Source organism: Nesoenas mayeri (genome assembly GCF_963082525.1).
Source record: "Nesoenas mayeri genome assembly, chromosome: 13".
Lineage (NCBI taxonomy): Eukaryota > Metazoa > Chordata > Aves > Columbiformes > Columbidae > Nesoenas > Nesoenas mayeri.
In genome coordinates, this window is record NC_137550.1 from 12,416,346 (window position 1) to 12,433,790 (window position 17,445).

General features: G+C 54.4%; 1 protein-coding gene across 1 annotated transcript in view; it reads right to left on the reverse strand.

Annotated features, from left to right (window-relative positions):
- Positions 1-12,040, reverse strand: part of SLC16A2 (solute carrier family 16 member 2) — a gene marked incomplete at both ends in the record, with an annotated part of 32,180 nt that extends 20,140 nt beyond the window's left edge. The window contains one exon of the mRNA XM_080352548.1: positions 11,713-12,040. Within this exon, the coding sequence (XP_080208674.1) occupies positions 11,713-12,040 (328 nt within the window). The remainder of the gene's footprint in view (positions 1-11,712) is intronic.
- Between the last annotated feature and the right edge of the window lie 5,405 nt (positions 12,041-17,445).

Here is a 17,445-nt window from a genome sequence, read left to right on the forward strand (position 1 = left end):
TCAAATGCTCAGATGAAATGTGAGCTTTGCCATGGCATAGCCAGGTGGCAGGTGGCCTGAGTGACAGAAGAAAGGGCTATCTGCTGCAAAAAGTGCCAGCATGTGGCCGAGGAGTCAACATCATCTGTCAATGCCTGACATTTTGCAATAACTAATTCCCGCTTCAGAAACAGAGAAAGTATTAAAACCCCAAAAGACGTTGCTTTTCATGTTGCTCTGCCTGGCATCATCTTCCCAACAGCTTTTTGTTGTGGGTTCCCAAAACCCCCCATTTAATCTTCATCTCGAAATAAAAATCTAAGCAACCACCTTCATTGAGCAGAATAACTCCCCGGCACTCTGCTGTAAAAACATCTTTCTGCTTTTTTCTGCAGCGTGTTTTGATGTATGGGGCCAATGGGGCACAAACCATGGCAGTGGAGGCTGCAAATGTTGTCCAAAGGGAGAGAAACAAGTTCCAAAATCTAGACTGGGGCTAATCTAGGATGGGCCAGCAAGGGTTAACAGTGAGCCACAGAGGTCAAACCAGGACCCGAAGCACCTCCACTCCCCGGCTGTTTGGATTGTGCTTTGGTCGATGAAGTGAAGTAGGGCAGAGTTTAATAGCTTCAAAGAAAATAAATAAATAAATTGAAATAAATTAAAAAAAAAAAAAAACAACCAAAAACCCGCCCGTGCTATATCCACGTATGATTTATTAGCTTTGGGCAGCACATTTGATTTTACATTAATCTCCCTTAATAAAGCCCTCTCCCAAAATGCATATTCACAGAGTCACAGAATGTTAGGAAGGGACCTCAAAAGATCATCTAGTCCAACCCCCCTGCTGGCACAGGAACACTTAGATGAGGCTAAATGATATTGCAATGGCCAGGGTCTCCCAGCCAGAAGCCTGAGACACCATCTCTTGTCCCCAGACATCCTGAGTTTTTATCACCTTACCCTGCAGATGTCAGGACAAACACAGCAAAACTTGAGTTCTTGGTGAGAAACCCACCCTGCATGACTATGGGTCTCAAAAATCTTGATTGTCAAGGCAAAAAAATCCCCTGCCAGGCCAGCCTGGGCAGGGAAATGCCCCAAATCCCAACACCAGGAGTGTACAACCGCCTCAATGGTCACAGGGTTCCCAGGGGACAGCAGAAAGCCGAGATCCTGTGGATGAGAGACAAGCAGAGCTATAGGTATGAAAAACCTGCAAGGGATGGAAACCACATTCCCAAGGTGCAAGGGAAAGCCATCCAGAAAGTGGTGGACACCACCCCTGTCGGTCTTCACCCTTTGCCCTGCCAGGCTGGTTTCTCCCAACTGCGGGTGAGCTTCCCTGGCACAGGCATGGTCGGCATGGCTTTTATGTGATGCTGAATTTCCCTGCTGGCAGGGCATGCAGTGTGGTACAGGCAGGAGGAACCCTGCAAAGACCTCCTACCTCCAACAGTGATGACGCCACACTGAGTTTATGAAACAAAACAAAACAAAACAAAAAACACACAAAAAAATAAAACCCCAATACCACTTGATATATTCACACCTTGGCAACATCCTATCTCAATAACACTCTATTATTATACCCTGCAATTAAGCGATAAAGCTATAATTGCCTTATCTGATAGAGCTGGGCACAGTAGCAAAGCAGGAGCTGGCCTCTGCACCCCTGTCCCACTGGCAGGGGTGGGTTGGATTTACAGGGCAGATGGCATCACATCGGGCATTTAAAGCCACCCTGTCCAAAAGCATCCTCCTGTTTGGCAGACAGATAGACAGACAGACCATCAGGACTCCACAGCAGCACTCAGCTTCCCTTCTCCAAACCTATGTCAGCAGCATTACCCCTGTGCTACCCCACTTCCATCTCCGGAGACTTCAGGCGGTACCCAGGGAAGGTGTTAGTGGCCTCCAACCAGGATATCTGGCTGGGATAGAAGTACATAGAATAAAAGGAAAAAGCAGCTTTTAATCCACTTGTCCTGTGGGAAGGTGGAAGTGGATGGTGAGGGAACCAAAGTGCAAAACCACATCACCAGCTGCTCCTCAGCCCTCCCTGCTTCAGCATCCCAGGGGCAGCCCATGGCCACACAGCCGGGAGAGCCAGCCAGTGGCCAGGGCACTTGGAGAGCAGCCCTTCAGTACAGGATTGGGCACACCCAGCCAACCAGCCACATCGGGGCACTGGGTTTAGAGGAGGTGACCCCAGTTCCCCAGCCCAGCATCTTGACATGCTGAGCAAAGCTGCACCCAGCAGCTTTCAGGCTGCAATAAATGCGGCTTGGTATTTCCATTCACATGTTCATCACCTCTAAAAGCGCTCTCACAGGCTATGGCAGCCTTTCCAACATGACCAGCCCTGATTTAATTTAAATTTTTTTTTAAGTTTGGTGTCCCCTGTATCCTGATTCTTGCCATATTTTCAAGTCTTTTGAACATTTCCCAAATACGCCCCAATCAACCCGGGTAGTGAAGCCGCCCGCTCCCCGCACCCCCAGCCCAGCGGCCGCGGTGAGGGGTGCTGGGCCCTGCCGTACCCCCTGCCAGGGCAGGAGTGCTCCCGCCCGGGCGAAGCCACAAGAAAGGCCGATGCAAATCGCATCGTTAGCATTCTTTCCGTTTTAATAACCCAAGGTGTTACCAGCAACAGTGTTACTGATTTTTATCTCCGCAGCGCCTTTTAAGAGCTGCAATTTGTTTTTCTTGGAGATCTCATTTTGTTTTATTAAACCTGACACCGAAGAGGGAAAGGAGACATTCTGGGCCCAGAACAAAAATATCCCATTTAAATACGCCGTATTATTTTCTTGGATATGCTTCTCCTTTGACTTTAATTAAGCTCTCCCTGGGCTCGCGAGCTTGGCGTGCTTGGCTTTCAGGAGAATTTAATCCCAGCAAGCCCCCACCGCCCCCAGCACTCCCCGATTCCATTGCTTACACAAACCTTAAGAAGTAAACTGGCTTTTGCTAAAATACATGGATTAGTAGCTGGCCCACCATCAAGAACATCTTGACGTTGCCTCTCCGTCACCAGCTGGCCGTGGAGCAAGCACACAGTCCTGGCTGCCCCACTCGCTTTGCTGATACACCCCAAAAGCAGCTTTTATCTCTTATTTCTTTATTATTTTCTGCCATTGCAATGCTGAGTATGGAAAGGGGAGATCTGTCCCTTGTGCCTGACCGTGCCCAAGAGCTGCCTCGGCTATCAGAGGAGGCAAGTTCGCCCACGAGCCCGGCTCCAGTGGCCACAGCGCTGCTGCTGGGCCTTGTGCAATCGCACTGGCTGCTGCCGTAATGTCAATAATTACCCCCCACCCCCCGCCATGGTAGAAGCACTTCAGGATTATTGCAAAGTTAAACACTCCAAAAGTTGGGAAATCCCAGGAGGGAGCTTGTCTGGGCATCATCTGGTGCATACCCATTATGTAATTACCGTCGATTTTTAATCACAGGTGATTTTTTTCCATCGGACCCAATTCAGGCTGCACAGGAGGCACAACCCTCACCAAAGAAGCTGCCATTAGATTTGATTTCCACCTCGGCAAGCTCCTGCTGCTTCGCACGAGGTTTGTACAAACCCTCTGGCCGCAACGCCTGACTCCTTGGCAAGCACCAACACACCCGCTCACGCAACGTCCCCCCGAGAGCGAAGGATTTCAACTCCCTTTTACGCACAGGATCTGCGGGCGGACAGATTAAGGCCAAGAGGCTGAAAAATAAGCTTTGTTTTGGTGCCTGATGCACGACGGCCAAGAAAGGGGCTTTTGGGGATGCTGCTGCTGCATGGCAGGGGGGAGCCTCCATGCCCTGGGGCACCCATCCCAATTGGTCTTTGGGGACAGGGTGATAGGTAGGTGTTCCGAGCAGGTTCCATTGCTGCAGAAAGACTGTTTCTCCTCCCTGAGGAGGGCCTCAGCATTTGCCTGGGGCAAACCCCAGCAAGTCAGCCCATGCAGCAAGCACCCACATCGTCCCCGCAGCACGCGGGGCTTCCCCAACCCGGGAATGTCGGCTGTGACCCCACTGTGCTCTGCATCAGGGCAATCAAGCTAAAAACCATCACTGAGCTGCTAAATCCAAACCCAGAGCCAAAAAGACAGCAAAGACTGGGAGAAACAGAGTCGGGTGAGCTCGCCTCTCCACCACATCTGGAGACCAGATGCTCCCAAAGCCTGTCTCCATCTCGCACTGAGGTGCCTGCACTAGGACACAGCGCCAGGAGCTGATATTACAGCAGTGTGGTGCAATGCTCTTCCATCTGCGCCCTGCGGGATGCAGGGATGTAGGTGCGGGATATCCCAGCCTGGAGCTCCCCTGGGGTGTGCAAAGCAAAGGTGCAAAGGGGTGACGGGGCTGAACTGCCAGCACAACACCCCTGTCATCTCATCAGCCCCATGCGAGCCCAGGAGGTTGCTCAGAGCAGCCTAAGCTGCTCCTTGTGAGGAGGACAGCGGGCGGCAGGGCTGCCAGGCATGCCCGAGACGAGTCCCAGCGAATCAACCCATGACGGGCACAGGGCTGCGACCTGGCAGCCGTTCCCAAGGGCTTTCCCCTGCATTTCTCCCTTCTCCAGCTCAAGGGATGTGCTGGGGGCAGCTGGGAGCTTGAGCATCAAGTGTTTCTTTAGGGATCTGCAAATAACAGGGCAAAGGCGGGCAGAGGGTGGAAAGCCTCAGAATGTGCTGCACCCCTGCCCCGTGGGGTGTGCTTGACAGGCTGAAGCGGCAGCAGGAGCTTTGCTGCCTGCAGCCCGTGACGCAGGCAGGCAGCGGTGCAGGCAGGGTGCTGCGGGCAGCCCCACGTCCCGCCTGCCCGGGGCAGCTGGCAGGACCTGTTGTACGAGGTGCCTGGGAGAGATTGGAATGGCTTGCGTCTGTGAGCGTGTTGCAGCAATTCCCAGCACACGTCATGTGGGTTTTGCAACCGCCCCAACTGTCTCGAGATGGATAAACGGAAAAGAGCACGGAATGAACCGAGCTCCCCCATGGCCACTGCAGGCATCGACACAACCCCAGCACAAGAGCTGAGCAGGGTCCCAGGTGATGCCTAGCCTGGCACACATCCCTCTACCGGGGCTTCTTCTGCAGGGATGAATGACAGAAGTCAGCATCTCCTTCCCTTGTGATGGCAAATAATCAATCCTTCGAGGAAGAGGAAGGGAAAACAGAACAAATCCCTGCTGTAATGGGTACAGCGTTGTTTTTGTGAGCATTACAACACACGCGGGGTGCCTAGTCCTCTTGCCCTGCGTTGCCAAAGCAGGTATGGTTACGCCATGGACCCACAGGTTCGTGGCTGCGGAAAGCTGGGGAAAAGCGATTCCCCAGGGAAACTGCTGGCTGCAAGAGGAGTGTGCACAGCCACTGTCCCTGGCATCCTCCTGCATACCCCGCCTGGCTTGTAGGAAAACCCTGAGAGGTCATCATCCCAAAAAAAGCAAGCAGGAGAGACCAAGGTATTTGGTGACATGCCAGAAAACTTCCTACAGCACCTGGACACCAGCCAAAAGTGAGCAAAACCCCAATTACTGAGCCGGGGTGAAGCCTCAGCAGTTTCCAGCAAGGGGAGACTGTTCTGGGAGCCCACATGGGGGGTGGTGGGGAACAGTAAGTGTGCATGGCACTGACCCAAATACCGCCAAGGTCCCCGTCAGCCTGCACATTGCTTTGCCCAGCCACACTGTCACTCTGCTGCTGGCACACACGCTGCGCTGATTTGGCAGAGGTCCCGAGGAGTCATCGAGATAAAAAAGCAAAAGGTTACCCAGGCCCTATATTGAGATGCTGCCAACTGATCCAAATTCCTCTGGGTACAATGGGTACCGGTGCTACCGTCCCACCAGGATTAGCTCCCTGTTAGCATGGCGGGAGCAGGACTTGTTTACTGCCACCCATGCCCCCAGCAGGAATTTCTCCCTGCACGCTGCAGGACACAGAACCAGGCTGCAGACATCCCTCTGGGCACTTTCCAAAGCAACCAGGGCACTGCAGACGCCACAGAGCTCGGTCCTGCCAGTGCCGGTGGGCTCACAGCCTTGGGATGGGGGAAACTCAGGTTATTTCCCCTTCCTCAAACATCCCTACAAATCCCACTGGGGTTCTGACAGCCCCAGCTCCATGTCCACCTGGTCTGGTGGTCTCCATCATGCTGTTTTTGGGAAGATGGTTTCTTCCACCATTCGTCTGGTGACATGGTGGGACAGGGAACCCATCGGTGCTGCCCCGCAAGTGGCATTAGTCCCATGGATGGATGTGTCCATAAGCACGTGGGATACAGAGGGAGGGAGGCAGAGGAGCTGCCCTGGGGACACAGGGTAGGTGACAACGCCCACGTGAGCTATGCACAGTCAGCCCAATGGGCACTGCCTGAGAGGTCAGCGGTGCCTGGCGGCTACAGGGTTTTGCCCAACCTGATGGGTTAGGTCTATTTTAAGGTGCTGGATGTCAAACGCCGCAGTTGGTGGTCACCTTCCAGCTGCTGAGTATTTTTAAGGAGATTAAAGGGTGACCTGTCCAATTCCCAGATTTCCTCTCAAAAGGTGAAATGAAACTGACCCTACACCTCTGCATCCATCCCAGCCCCACACCCTGCAGCATCCATCCCCTTTTTCCTCCTGTCCCTCCTCTTCAGTGACGGAGCTGAAACCTGGCGCCTTCAAAGTTTAAACTACAATCAAATCGCAGCAAGGTGGGGTGGTTTTGCTTGTTTTGTTGTAACTGAAAGGACCAAGAAAGAACCTCAAACCAATTGCACAACCCCATGTGCTGCTTCTTTCTATACTGCAGCAAGGTCACGGGAGCTGCCACCACTTGAGGACAATGGCCACTAGAAATTACAACTGAGACTCCTTGGCTGGGTGGTGGGGGACACTTAAACTAAAAAAACCACTAAAATGGCAAGTGGGCTGGCTGAGAGGGACTCTGCAGTCTTTAAAACAAGAAACTCCTTTAGAAACAGCGCTCTAGCCTCCTAATAACCTTATTCACTACTGATGGCCACAAGACCAGGTTTAATGACACAGCTACGTTTTGTTTGCTTTTTAGGCTGCTTTATCTCATGCAGCACCTTGCACGCAGCTCAAGAGATGAAAATCCAGTTCCACTGCAATTCACCCCTGTTCCCCTGTGATTACTAGCTCTGTCTCCTAAAATGGTGGGAGCTGAGCCAGGGAAGAGCCCGGTGCTGGCACACCAGCATCCCACCGTCAGAAACCCCCAGTAAAGCTAGGAAAGCTCCATGGCGCCTTTTATACTCCCCAGTTAGCAGGGCTGGGTGATAATAAGCTTTTTTATGGATCTTCTTGTGGGATTTACATCCCCATGCAGTCTATGTAAATATCGTTCATGACAGCACATCCCTCCGCAGGATTAGGAAATGCAGAAGAAAGCTGGAAACTCAGATGGATGTGGGGAAGCCCCCAGGAACACCGAGGTCCAGTGCTCTCTGCCAAAGCATTTGTGAAACGGAGCCAGTGACACTCCCTGGCAATTAATAAAAGCATTGAATCCTGCAGATTTGGGTAAAAAGGTGACAACCACAGTGTCACCTTCAGTAGACAGGAGCCTCCCGGGCGCCAGCACTGGGCGATGACACCCATCACAGTTTTCGGATATATCACTGGTTGGTAATTCGTATTTAAGAGGATCGATAAGGGCGGCCTCATCCATCCCAAAGCCCAAACCTAACACCTGGGGTAGATGCCTTTCATTGCAGCAGGCTAAATAAAATGTAGTTTCATGACAGCTACCCCTATTTGACCTTCACCCAGGCCACAGAGTACTGCTGAAATTTAGTTGGGTCCCTTTCTAAGAACTACCTCTTGTGACTTACGGTCTCCTTGGGGTTTCCCTTCTCAGCTCCTAGTGCTCCAGCCACGCCGATGAGCCCTGGTGCTCATCTTCAGCCCAGAGAGTTGTCCATGGCTTCTCCTCCCCATATTTCACTGTGACTGTTAGCACTGAAACACTTTATTTTCTCCAAGAAACAAACATATTCTTCCTTACCAAGCCTCCATTATGATGCTGGAGTAAAAACAGCCTTTTCCAGCTGAGCTCATCTGTTCTAAGGATGTGAAATCAGGGATCAGGAAGAAATTTCCCACCAAACCAGATGGGAATTCAGGGGTGAAGATGACACCAGTTATGTCTTGGCTTCATGGGTAAAGACAAACCCAGGGTTGTGGGCCATGCACCAGCCTGGCTTCCCCTGGCACGGGGCACTTTGGCAGCTCCAGCTCCCTGGGGAAAGCTGCTCCCCGAGTTCTCGCACACAGACCAGGGGATGCTGCCAGACAAATTTGGAGGAGCTGCGGCCAAACCAGACCAGCTCCTCAGGCCATCTCTGAGTACTTGCAACTCCCATTCCCAGCCACCTAAATATTAAGCAAAGAGAGTTAATCTATACCTGGGATATTGACACAAAGCAGAGAAGGGCAGAAGAAAAAGATAAATATTAAAAAAAATAATCAATGTGTGTCTCCAAGCTGTCCTGCCAGCACTTGCCAGACCTCCGAGCACGGCACCAAGGATGCATTTGGAGGAGCAAGATGCACTGAAGTGCCGCTCTCCTGGCTCTCTGCTCTCCCCAGGTAGCCGAAGCACCCACTGGGACCCTCGGGTGGCTTGGGCAGAGAGCCTTGGCCGGGGACGGGCTCACCTTGTGCTCACCTCTCCCGAAGTTGGGAGAGCATCCAAGCAGTGGCAGAAAAGACATCGATTTGAGAGGGTCAGCGCTCAGTTAATACTTACCAGGACTGGTCAGCCGCTCAAATTGGCTTTTGGAGCTGGGAAAGACAAGCACACACCGGGATGGCTCATCTGTCCCTCGGCTCAGTGTCAGCCCATGCCTAGTGGGCCTGGCACTGGAGCAGCCGTGCCCCACGGATCCCTCAGCACCAGAACAAGCCTTGTACAACCGGAGGGAAACGCCACCATTCATCTCCCAGCAAACACTTTCAAGCATCACTCAATACCTCTCCAGCAGAGGAGACCGATATTTTTTTTCCTGGCTGAGTACTCATATGTATATTATGTTTTTTTATCCCAGTCTCAGCAATCCCCCCTAGGCCTCCACTTCCCCCGAAAGAAAACAAACCCAAAAGCACAGAGTGTGCCTCGCAAAAGTCCAGGCTCTGGCGTCCCACTGAGAAGGGGCACGCGGTGGTCGCAGCAGCCAGCCCGCCTCAGCCCGGCGCTGCTTGTTGACATATGCAGTACAGTATATTTCTTTAAACAAAGGAGCCTATGCATTCAATGCATTGTTGCGAGAGGATTTGTTTTCAAAGCCTGAACTCCACGGATCCTGCGTTTCTCAAGATCAAACGCGAGAAAACGTGACCAATGCAAACAAGAAATAAACCTTGATAATTATAGCTGTGTGCTAGGGCGGCTATTGTTTAGTGCACACTAGTACCCACTTTAGCATAAACATAACCCTATTTTTAAAGAGGTACCTGACCGGCTCACAACGTTACTCCCCATTTTGCCTCCAAAACCCCTCTTTGGTAGAAACCCACCTTCCGGAGAACAGAGGGGAGATTTAAAAGCGGAGCCAAAGGGCTAAGCGATGCACCCATGGCCGTGCCGAATGCTGGTGTCGGAGCTGGGAGTGGATCCTTGTGCCCTCAGCCTGCTCTCCTGGTTGGTGGAGGACAAGGGGGACCCTGGGGTCCCGCTGTTGCTTGCAGCCAGCAGGAGCAGACCGACACCGGAGGACAAACAGACAGACCCCGTCTTTTCAGGAAGGCCATATCACTTAGCGCTTGGAAAGGAGCTACAATATTTTCCTGATTATGTTTGCACGCAAACGAGTGCCGCGGGGAAATTATGCAACCCTGAGCAGGGAGGGGTGGGAGCGAGGGAGGAAGGGCTGGAGGGGGCCCCACACTGCACCCCGCTGCTCTTGGCCCCAGACAGTGCAGCTGCAGCCCCCGAGGTACCGTGCTCCCCACGGCAGATGGGCTCCATCACTGTCGCTGCCGCCAGAGCCCCTGCACCACAAACTCCCAGCATAAAGGCAGCGCTCAGCCGGCATGTCGTACAATGCAGGGGTTATTAACGGCCTCTTTGTTAAGTGCCCTGACCAAAATGCATATATTCGTCACCCAGGCAATTTAATTACTGAGCCCAGGTTCACCTCACACACCCACACGCCTTTCTTTTTCAAGGCCTCTGTGCGGTCATAGCCATAAATAAATAGATCGCAGGAACAAGAGGCAGATGCTGACTCCTACCACCTCTGTCTTGGGCATGGAGCCTTTAAACCACCAGAACTTGCAGCATTTAATTTCTTTTGTTGCCGCTTCTACCTTTAGAGCTCTGCCTTAGGCTTTCTAGATATAATCACAGGGAGCAGGAAACGGAGCTACACGATGAGCTTCCTGGGGATCACACACACACATACACACACACACTCATACAGCCCATCAATCATCCTAATTACAAATGGCCACATGTCTGCAGCTCTCCGGGGCACTCCGTTACTGCCCATGATTGCATGATCACATCGTCTCTCCAGTAACAGTATCACAGAGTTAATTAGTGATCTGGAGATGTAGCGTACCTCATAATGGATTTCATCCTGGCGCGCTCATTGTCGCGATCACCAGTCATGCATCAGCTGAGCAGAGGGAACGTGGGCAACACCAGTCCTCAAAATGAGACTTTCAGGTCCCCCCGTGCTCCCCAGCACTGCCTCTCTGCACAGCACACCCCCACTGGGGTTTCTGATTGCTGCTCACATCCCACCCTGAGTCAGGACAACACCACAAGCAGGTTCCCTCAGTGCCAAGTGCTTGTCTCTACCTGCCTGATAAAAGCAAGGTCAGCCATGGGTGTCCATCACAGGGATGGATATGACCTTCTCAGGGAATATACCAAGACGTGGGACAAGGCTGGGCCTCCTGACTCCAGTGTCTGTCATGGACCCACTGGGACCCTCACCCTGACAGGTTGGTGTCCCTCCACCAAGTCTACTTAAACAGTGAGGTCTTTGCAGCAAGAAATGTCCCTTTTCTCCATGTTAACACTACACAGTCTTAATCCTGCCTGAGCCTGTAGGTCCTAACAAAACACACAACTGGCTGCAGTTTATTAAAGGATGTTGGCTGCTCAAGACTCCACATCAGCCTCAGTGTGACCACACAGGCAGCGCTGCCCTACGTTGGCTTTCCCACCAAATGATACAACTTGGAGGAAGCGTGTCGGCAAGGCATGCTCTCCTGCAGCCACCCCGAGCGTGGTCCGGCAGATAAGGCAGACAGACATACGGCTTGAAAAACCCATAACAAAATAACAATAATAATAAAAACTAGAAGGGGTGGCTCGCACACATCAGCTAATTCACCAGTGATGCTCTCCTTACTCCAAAACGCACCAGGCAGGACAAGCTAAGGGCATGTTTTTCAGATGAATTACTTTTAATTGAGTACATAGGAGCTTTGAAACACATGATGCTGCTGGAGATAAATATAGCCACGACTACGAGGATGGAGGGGGCAGGGAGTAATCGCGGTTCAACGCATCCGAGAAGGAGCTTCCAGCCGCACCAGCTCCCCGGTGTGCTCGGGAAGGCAGAGCCGGCCGAGCCGCTGCACCTTCCCCCGCCGCGGCCCCGCTCCCCCAGGCGGCTCCCCGGGGCTGACAGCTCCGCTTGTACAAGCCCCGAGCGGTGCTCGGGCACCCCCTGTTCCCCCTTGCTCGGGCCGGGAAGGGACCGTGGAGCCCATACCTGTTTTGAACTCCAGCGCCGGGTCCTTCTCCCCGTCGCCCAGGTCGCTCTGCAGCATCACGTAGATGATCCCGAAGGAGTTGTTGATGCCGAAGATGGAGCCGTTGCACCAAGCGGCGGCGAAGACCACCACCCAGCCGAAGCCGCCCTCGGGGGGCTGGAAGGGCGCGGCAGCCCCGCTCGGTCCCGGCTCGGCCCCGGCCCCATCCCCATCCCGCGGCTCGCCCTCACCCTCGCCAGCCGCCGGCCCCTTCTCGTCGCGCTGCGCCATCGCAGCCGCGCTCCCGCCGCCGCCCGCCGCCCGACTGCCCGGCAGCCGGTCCCACATGCCCGCCGCCCCCCCCGGCCGGCCCCCCCTCCCGCCCCCTCCTGCCGCAGCCTCACTCCCCGCCTCCCCTCCGCCGCCTCCATCCTCCTCCTCCTCCTCCATCGCGCCGCTCAGTCCCTACCTGCGGCGGGGGCCGCCCGCGCACACAACCCCCCCCTTCTCCCACCGTGCCCCCCCTTCCCCCGGGCCGGGCCAGCCGCGGGCGGCGCTTCCCCGACGTCAACGGCGTTCGCCGCCCGCCCGCGGGCCTTAAAGGCGTCCCCGGGCCCGGCCGCGGCCCCGCATCGCCCGCCGGGCCGCCGCACCGCCGCCGCATCCTGCAAGCGGGCGCAGACCCGGGGCGGGCCGCCGCCAGCACCGCCCTCGCGGGGCCCGGCTGGGCCGCTGATCGTCCCCGCTGTCTCCCGGTCCGGGAGAGCCCCGGCCCTGCGCTCCGGCCCCCGGAGCATCCCGCGAGGGGAAAGTGCCCGGCGGGGAAGCGCTGGGAGGGACAAGGGGGCCCCGCGATGGCCGCAGCTCGCTCGTGCTGATGCTACTCCCCTCTGCCCCGGCCGAGGTAAACGAAGCACCGGGAAGAGCCCGAGCCGGTGGCAAAACGCAGCCCAGGTGCGGCGGTTTATTTAATTTCATCCGGTTTTGCAGGTGGGATTATTGGCTCGCCAGCATATCCGACGCTGAAAAGCTTTGAGACCGTTTTTGTAACAGCAGCCCAGAGCCACACAAGCTTCTTGCTGCGGGGTGGCAAGGCGAGGAGCCTGCAGCTTAATCCCATCAGCAGGATGTTCCCCGGGGCTGTGGGTCACCCCATGTCACCTCGGCATTGGGGTTCGCTGAGCAGGACAGGCAGGCTAGTGGTGGCCATACAAACTCGGCAGGGAGCTCCTCTCTTGCCTCTCTCATGTTTTGCAATGAGCTCTGCCTTTTCTTTCAATAAATAATTACAAACCCACCAATATATTAAAGCCTGTCTTTTCACACGCTGAAGGTATTTACACTTTAGTATATGCCAAGTCTAAGTTATTATTCTTTCTTTACCCTAATGGCTGTGTCAGTGTCAGATTCCTATCAGAGTAAAATAATACATCCCAGCCTCACGCTGTTCTTTCTTTACCTCCAGGGGTATGAATTACCAGCACCTGATGAGGCAGCAGGGCAGGCTGGGGAGCCGGAGGGGAGGTGACAGGCAGGGCCCCCATGCCAGCACCATCTCCCCACTTCTCCTGCTGCTGGAGAGCAGCACCCAGCCACGGGCAGGCGGGCTTGGAATGTGTTTGCCTACGTGCTGTGGCTCGCCGGGCTTGGCGAAGACCCTCTAGGACATTGCTACAGCCAGAAAAGCCTCTGCTTGGCCTGCCTGCTTGTGCTTGACTGCAAATCACTGCCAGATCTGTGACTACTCCATCGCCATCCGCTTCCTCCCACCCAGGGAATGAGCAGTGGTTGGTTCTCCCCAGCTTCCAGCAGCCTGAGTGTGGGTTGGCGAGATCTGAGGCACCGGGGTGCGATGGTGGGAGGCAGAGAAGTGGCCTCTTCCCCTCACCTTCCCTCTTCGCTGCCACGCCGATTGATAAGCCCAAATCCTGCCTACCCGGCGGGGTGCCTGGCGGTAACGCCACACTCCGGTCAGCCTCGCTGCTGGAGGAACTGCATTTTTATTTCTCTTCCTCTCTGGTGGAGTCTCCTCCCCGGATCCCCATCTCCGCAGCACGGCTGGGAGAGGCTTGGGAGATTTGGGAGCGTCTTCCACTGCCCTCTGCCGACGCGAAGAGCTGTAGCGCTGAATTTTAATAACCATTTTGCCATAGGGCCAACTGGATTTGCTGGCCTGCTGATTTTATTTTGTTAAACCCCAGCAATCTGAGAGAGAAGGGGGTTGGGGTAGTCCAGGCTGTGCACAGGGATGCTGCACCTCAAAATGCTAATACCTCACAGCAGCAGAGCTGGGACTGGATTAAAAAGAGCAGAGAGAGAGGTGGGAGAGCCCTTTGCCATAAGACACATCATCTCACAGGGACTTTCCTCTCCAGAGATGCAGAAGGCTCTTGGGAAGTGGGGAGTTAATATTACTTTGGACTGTGAGCCAGACACAAAACCACTGGGCAGCACCTCTCCTGGATGTTGCTGCGCGCTGTATTGATGGAGCTTTTTCTGGTGCTGGCTGTGCCAGGAATCACTGCAGCTTTCTGGGCTGGGCTGAACAGCTCCAGTGGACAAAGGGGTAAAATCATGGAGGGGGCAATAAGTGAAAGGGGGTTAAAGAGTGAGCTGGTGGAGGCTTCATCCAGGAGGGAGCTGCAACCTGAAAAGCTCTGGCGTCATCAGGCAGAAACGGCTCTGCTCACTGATGTAAGACCAGCTTTTATTTAGGTTGAAGCATCACACCCAAAGTGTTTGCAGCTCTGTAATCACATGCTGAATAAAATACTGAGAGAAAAAACAGAGAAAGCTGCTCTTCTGTGGTTGCAATTGATGAGAAAATATCCCCCTGTGTCTGTGGCTTGGCTTACCTCAAAGCCTCTAGCCCGCTGGCTTGGTAAGGGACGTGGTGGATGGCTGTGGCCAAGCTGTGCTCTCCAGGATCTGCATCTGATGTCCCCGGGGAGCTGGCAGGCAGTGCCTTGTGTTGCAGTTGATGGGTCTCTGGTTGCCCAGATAAAGAATGACTGTCAGCAGCTTGTTGCTTGTCTCTGAACTGTAGTGCCTCTGCCAAAGGGATTGGCAGCCACAAAATGTGTGTGTTTGGTTTTGTGGAAGGGGACAAGTGACTGAATGGAAATATCTTATGCAAGCACCTTGGGAAGTGTCATGGTGGGATGTGGCCTCTGAGGACAACACAAATTCCCGGTAGGTGTGCAACCTGGCTTTGTTTTGGTGGGTGTTGCACAGTGGTGTGGGGTCACATAGGGCTGTCCTGAAGGGATAACATCGCTGACAACATCTGCTGCTTGGCCAAAACCAACTCCTGGCAGATACATTCACGTGCTGGGCACAACCCCTTCTCGTCATTAGCAACGCTTTTCTCTTCAGATTTCAGCCATAGTTAAGACAGCCGTTACATCTGGCCTGACAAAGACAATACATAGATTATCCCAGAAGAATAAACAATTCGGGGGCAGCCTGAAGGGACATGGCAGCAGTCACCCACTGCAGGGGTGCTGGGACACGGGGTCTGGCACCCAAGGATTGTCATGGTGAGAAGACAGCGAGAGCACCGGGCCCCACGGTGCTGCCGGCACTGCCTTCAATGGATCAGAACCCCGATGGCAGCAGCCAGGCCATGGGCAGCACTGCGGGAGTGCTGCCTCTTGTACCCGGCCAATGCAAAACGCATGCCGCGGCACCCTTTCTCTGCCTGACTTTCCTAGTGCCTGGGATCAAAATATTAGAGGTGGCATTTTCTGCCTGCTTAACAAGATTAAAGCCAGTTCTACTTAGTTTGGCTGAAAAATGAGGCAACTTAAAAGTGCTGGTGTGAGCAGTGAGTTTTCAGGACATGGTGTGCCATCAAGCTCTGTGTTTGGCTTTGTTTCGGTGATGGAAATCACAGCAACGTGTTCTCTCCAGCGGCTGCAGACTGGGTGGGGAACGTGGTCTGGCTCAGTCACAGCCACTGCCTTGTCAGATTTACCATGCAATTGAACAAAACCACCATTTCTGGCCCAAACAGAGCAACAGGATGTATCTATATTGTATTAAAGGGCTTCTGAAGTGGTTTACCTGCCTGCTCACCTTCAGTGTCCAGGTGAAGAGGTGTGAAGGGTGCTTTCTGAGAGAGCTTCACTGGGTTTGCATCTTTCCTTTGAAATAAGAGCTACAAGGACATGTTCCTGCGAGGAAGTGAGAGCTCCTGGCCAGAGTCACCAACCCCAACCACCATCCAGCCGCCAGCAGCCACTCAGCTCTGCTGCGTAACCCCACAGGACCTCGGCAAGAGGTGCCAGAGATGCTCTGCTGACGGGAAGAGCTCAAGCCGGTGCACAAAGGAGGCAAGGATCCAGCTGTAAATTAATATTTTATAGAACACCAAGAAAAATCAGAGAAGCTAATTACAGTGATAATCATCGTGGCCCGAAGGCATTTCCATGGAAGTCAGGAATTACCCAGGATTACCTCACCCCTTGCAGCAGCCTGCGCGGGAGGCGAGCGCGTGCGGCGGCAGCACGGCACCCGGCACCTCCTCCTGCGCCGGCTGGGGGGCTGTGACCCAAACCAAGGAGCAGCTGGGTTTTGGCAGCCTCCCGGCATCCAACTCCAGATGCATGGCACTTGGTTTGCCAAGTTGAGTGTGCTGGAGGGTTGGAGTCGCAGGGTTTTTGGCTGGGTGCTTATGCCAGTGCATGCCTATGTGTCCCCAGTGCCGCTGATGCAGGAGCCACTGTTGACTCCAGGTAGGTTAAAACCCGGAGGTGTTCTGCGCATTGCTAGTAGAGACATTCGTGGATGTGCCCCCAGGATAAGTTGTTCCCACAATTCATTAATTAGTGGTAGCAACTGTTAATTGCATAGCTTATCCAGGAGCAGAGTGAATTCCCTGTGAGCTCCTCAGTCTGGAGGCTGTGGGGCACATCTCAGCTTCAGCACAGCACAAGGTTGGCCTCACGCTGCTTGCAGCAAGCCGGGAGCATCTCCGTGAGCTGTGTGGCCAGGAGGGCCGTCTGCTCCTGCCCCGCGGCCCAGGGCAAAGTCAGCGCAAACATCCCCAGGGCGAGCCGCTCCAGCAGCAGAGGAGCATTGGTGAAGCTGGTTGGTGCAGCTGAGCTCGAGCAGGAGGGCACAGCCAGTCTAAGAGACAACCTGCAAGAGAGAAAGGAAAAAAGCTTGGGTAAAAACCCGACGCATGCTGTGCAGAGCCAGGAAGAGCCTGGGCAGAGGCTGGCCCCAGGCTGAGCGTGCTCCTCAGTTCCGATGGTGCTGCTGCCTGCCTGCACCCTGCCCAAATCGTGCGGCAGCACCCCTGGCACTGGCAGAGACAGCAGACACAAAGCATCCCCTCCCACAGCTCCCGGGCAGGCATGGAAAGAGAAGTTCCTAATCTCTAGAGTTGGTAAAGAGGCAGAGAAGAGCTGCAAGGAGCTCTCGTTGACAGACCATCTGCCAAAATGTCCCTTAGCATGTGGCCTGGCTACCAGCTGAAGGCTGCGGTGAGGCAGCAAAGGTCTCCACGCACAGGAGCGGAGCTCATGCTCTCTGCCTCTCCGTCTGTCTGCCATCAGGAGCAGCACGCTGCCTTTCTCTGCCCATCCCTGCAGTGTGCCGACCAGATGGCCAAGCTGCATGGGGTGGCCCAGGCACGCTGCCTGCTCGCTGCCTGCACCCGACGGGGGCTGTCAGCACACTCACCCAGGAGATGGTTCAAGGGCTCCTGGGGCTGAGGCTTGAGGAGCTTGTGACACCCGATGGATTTG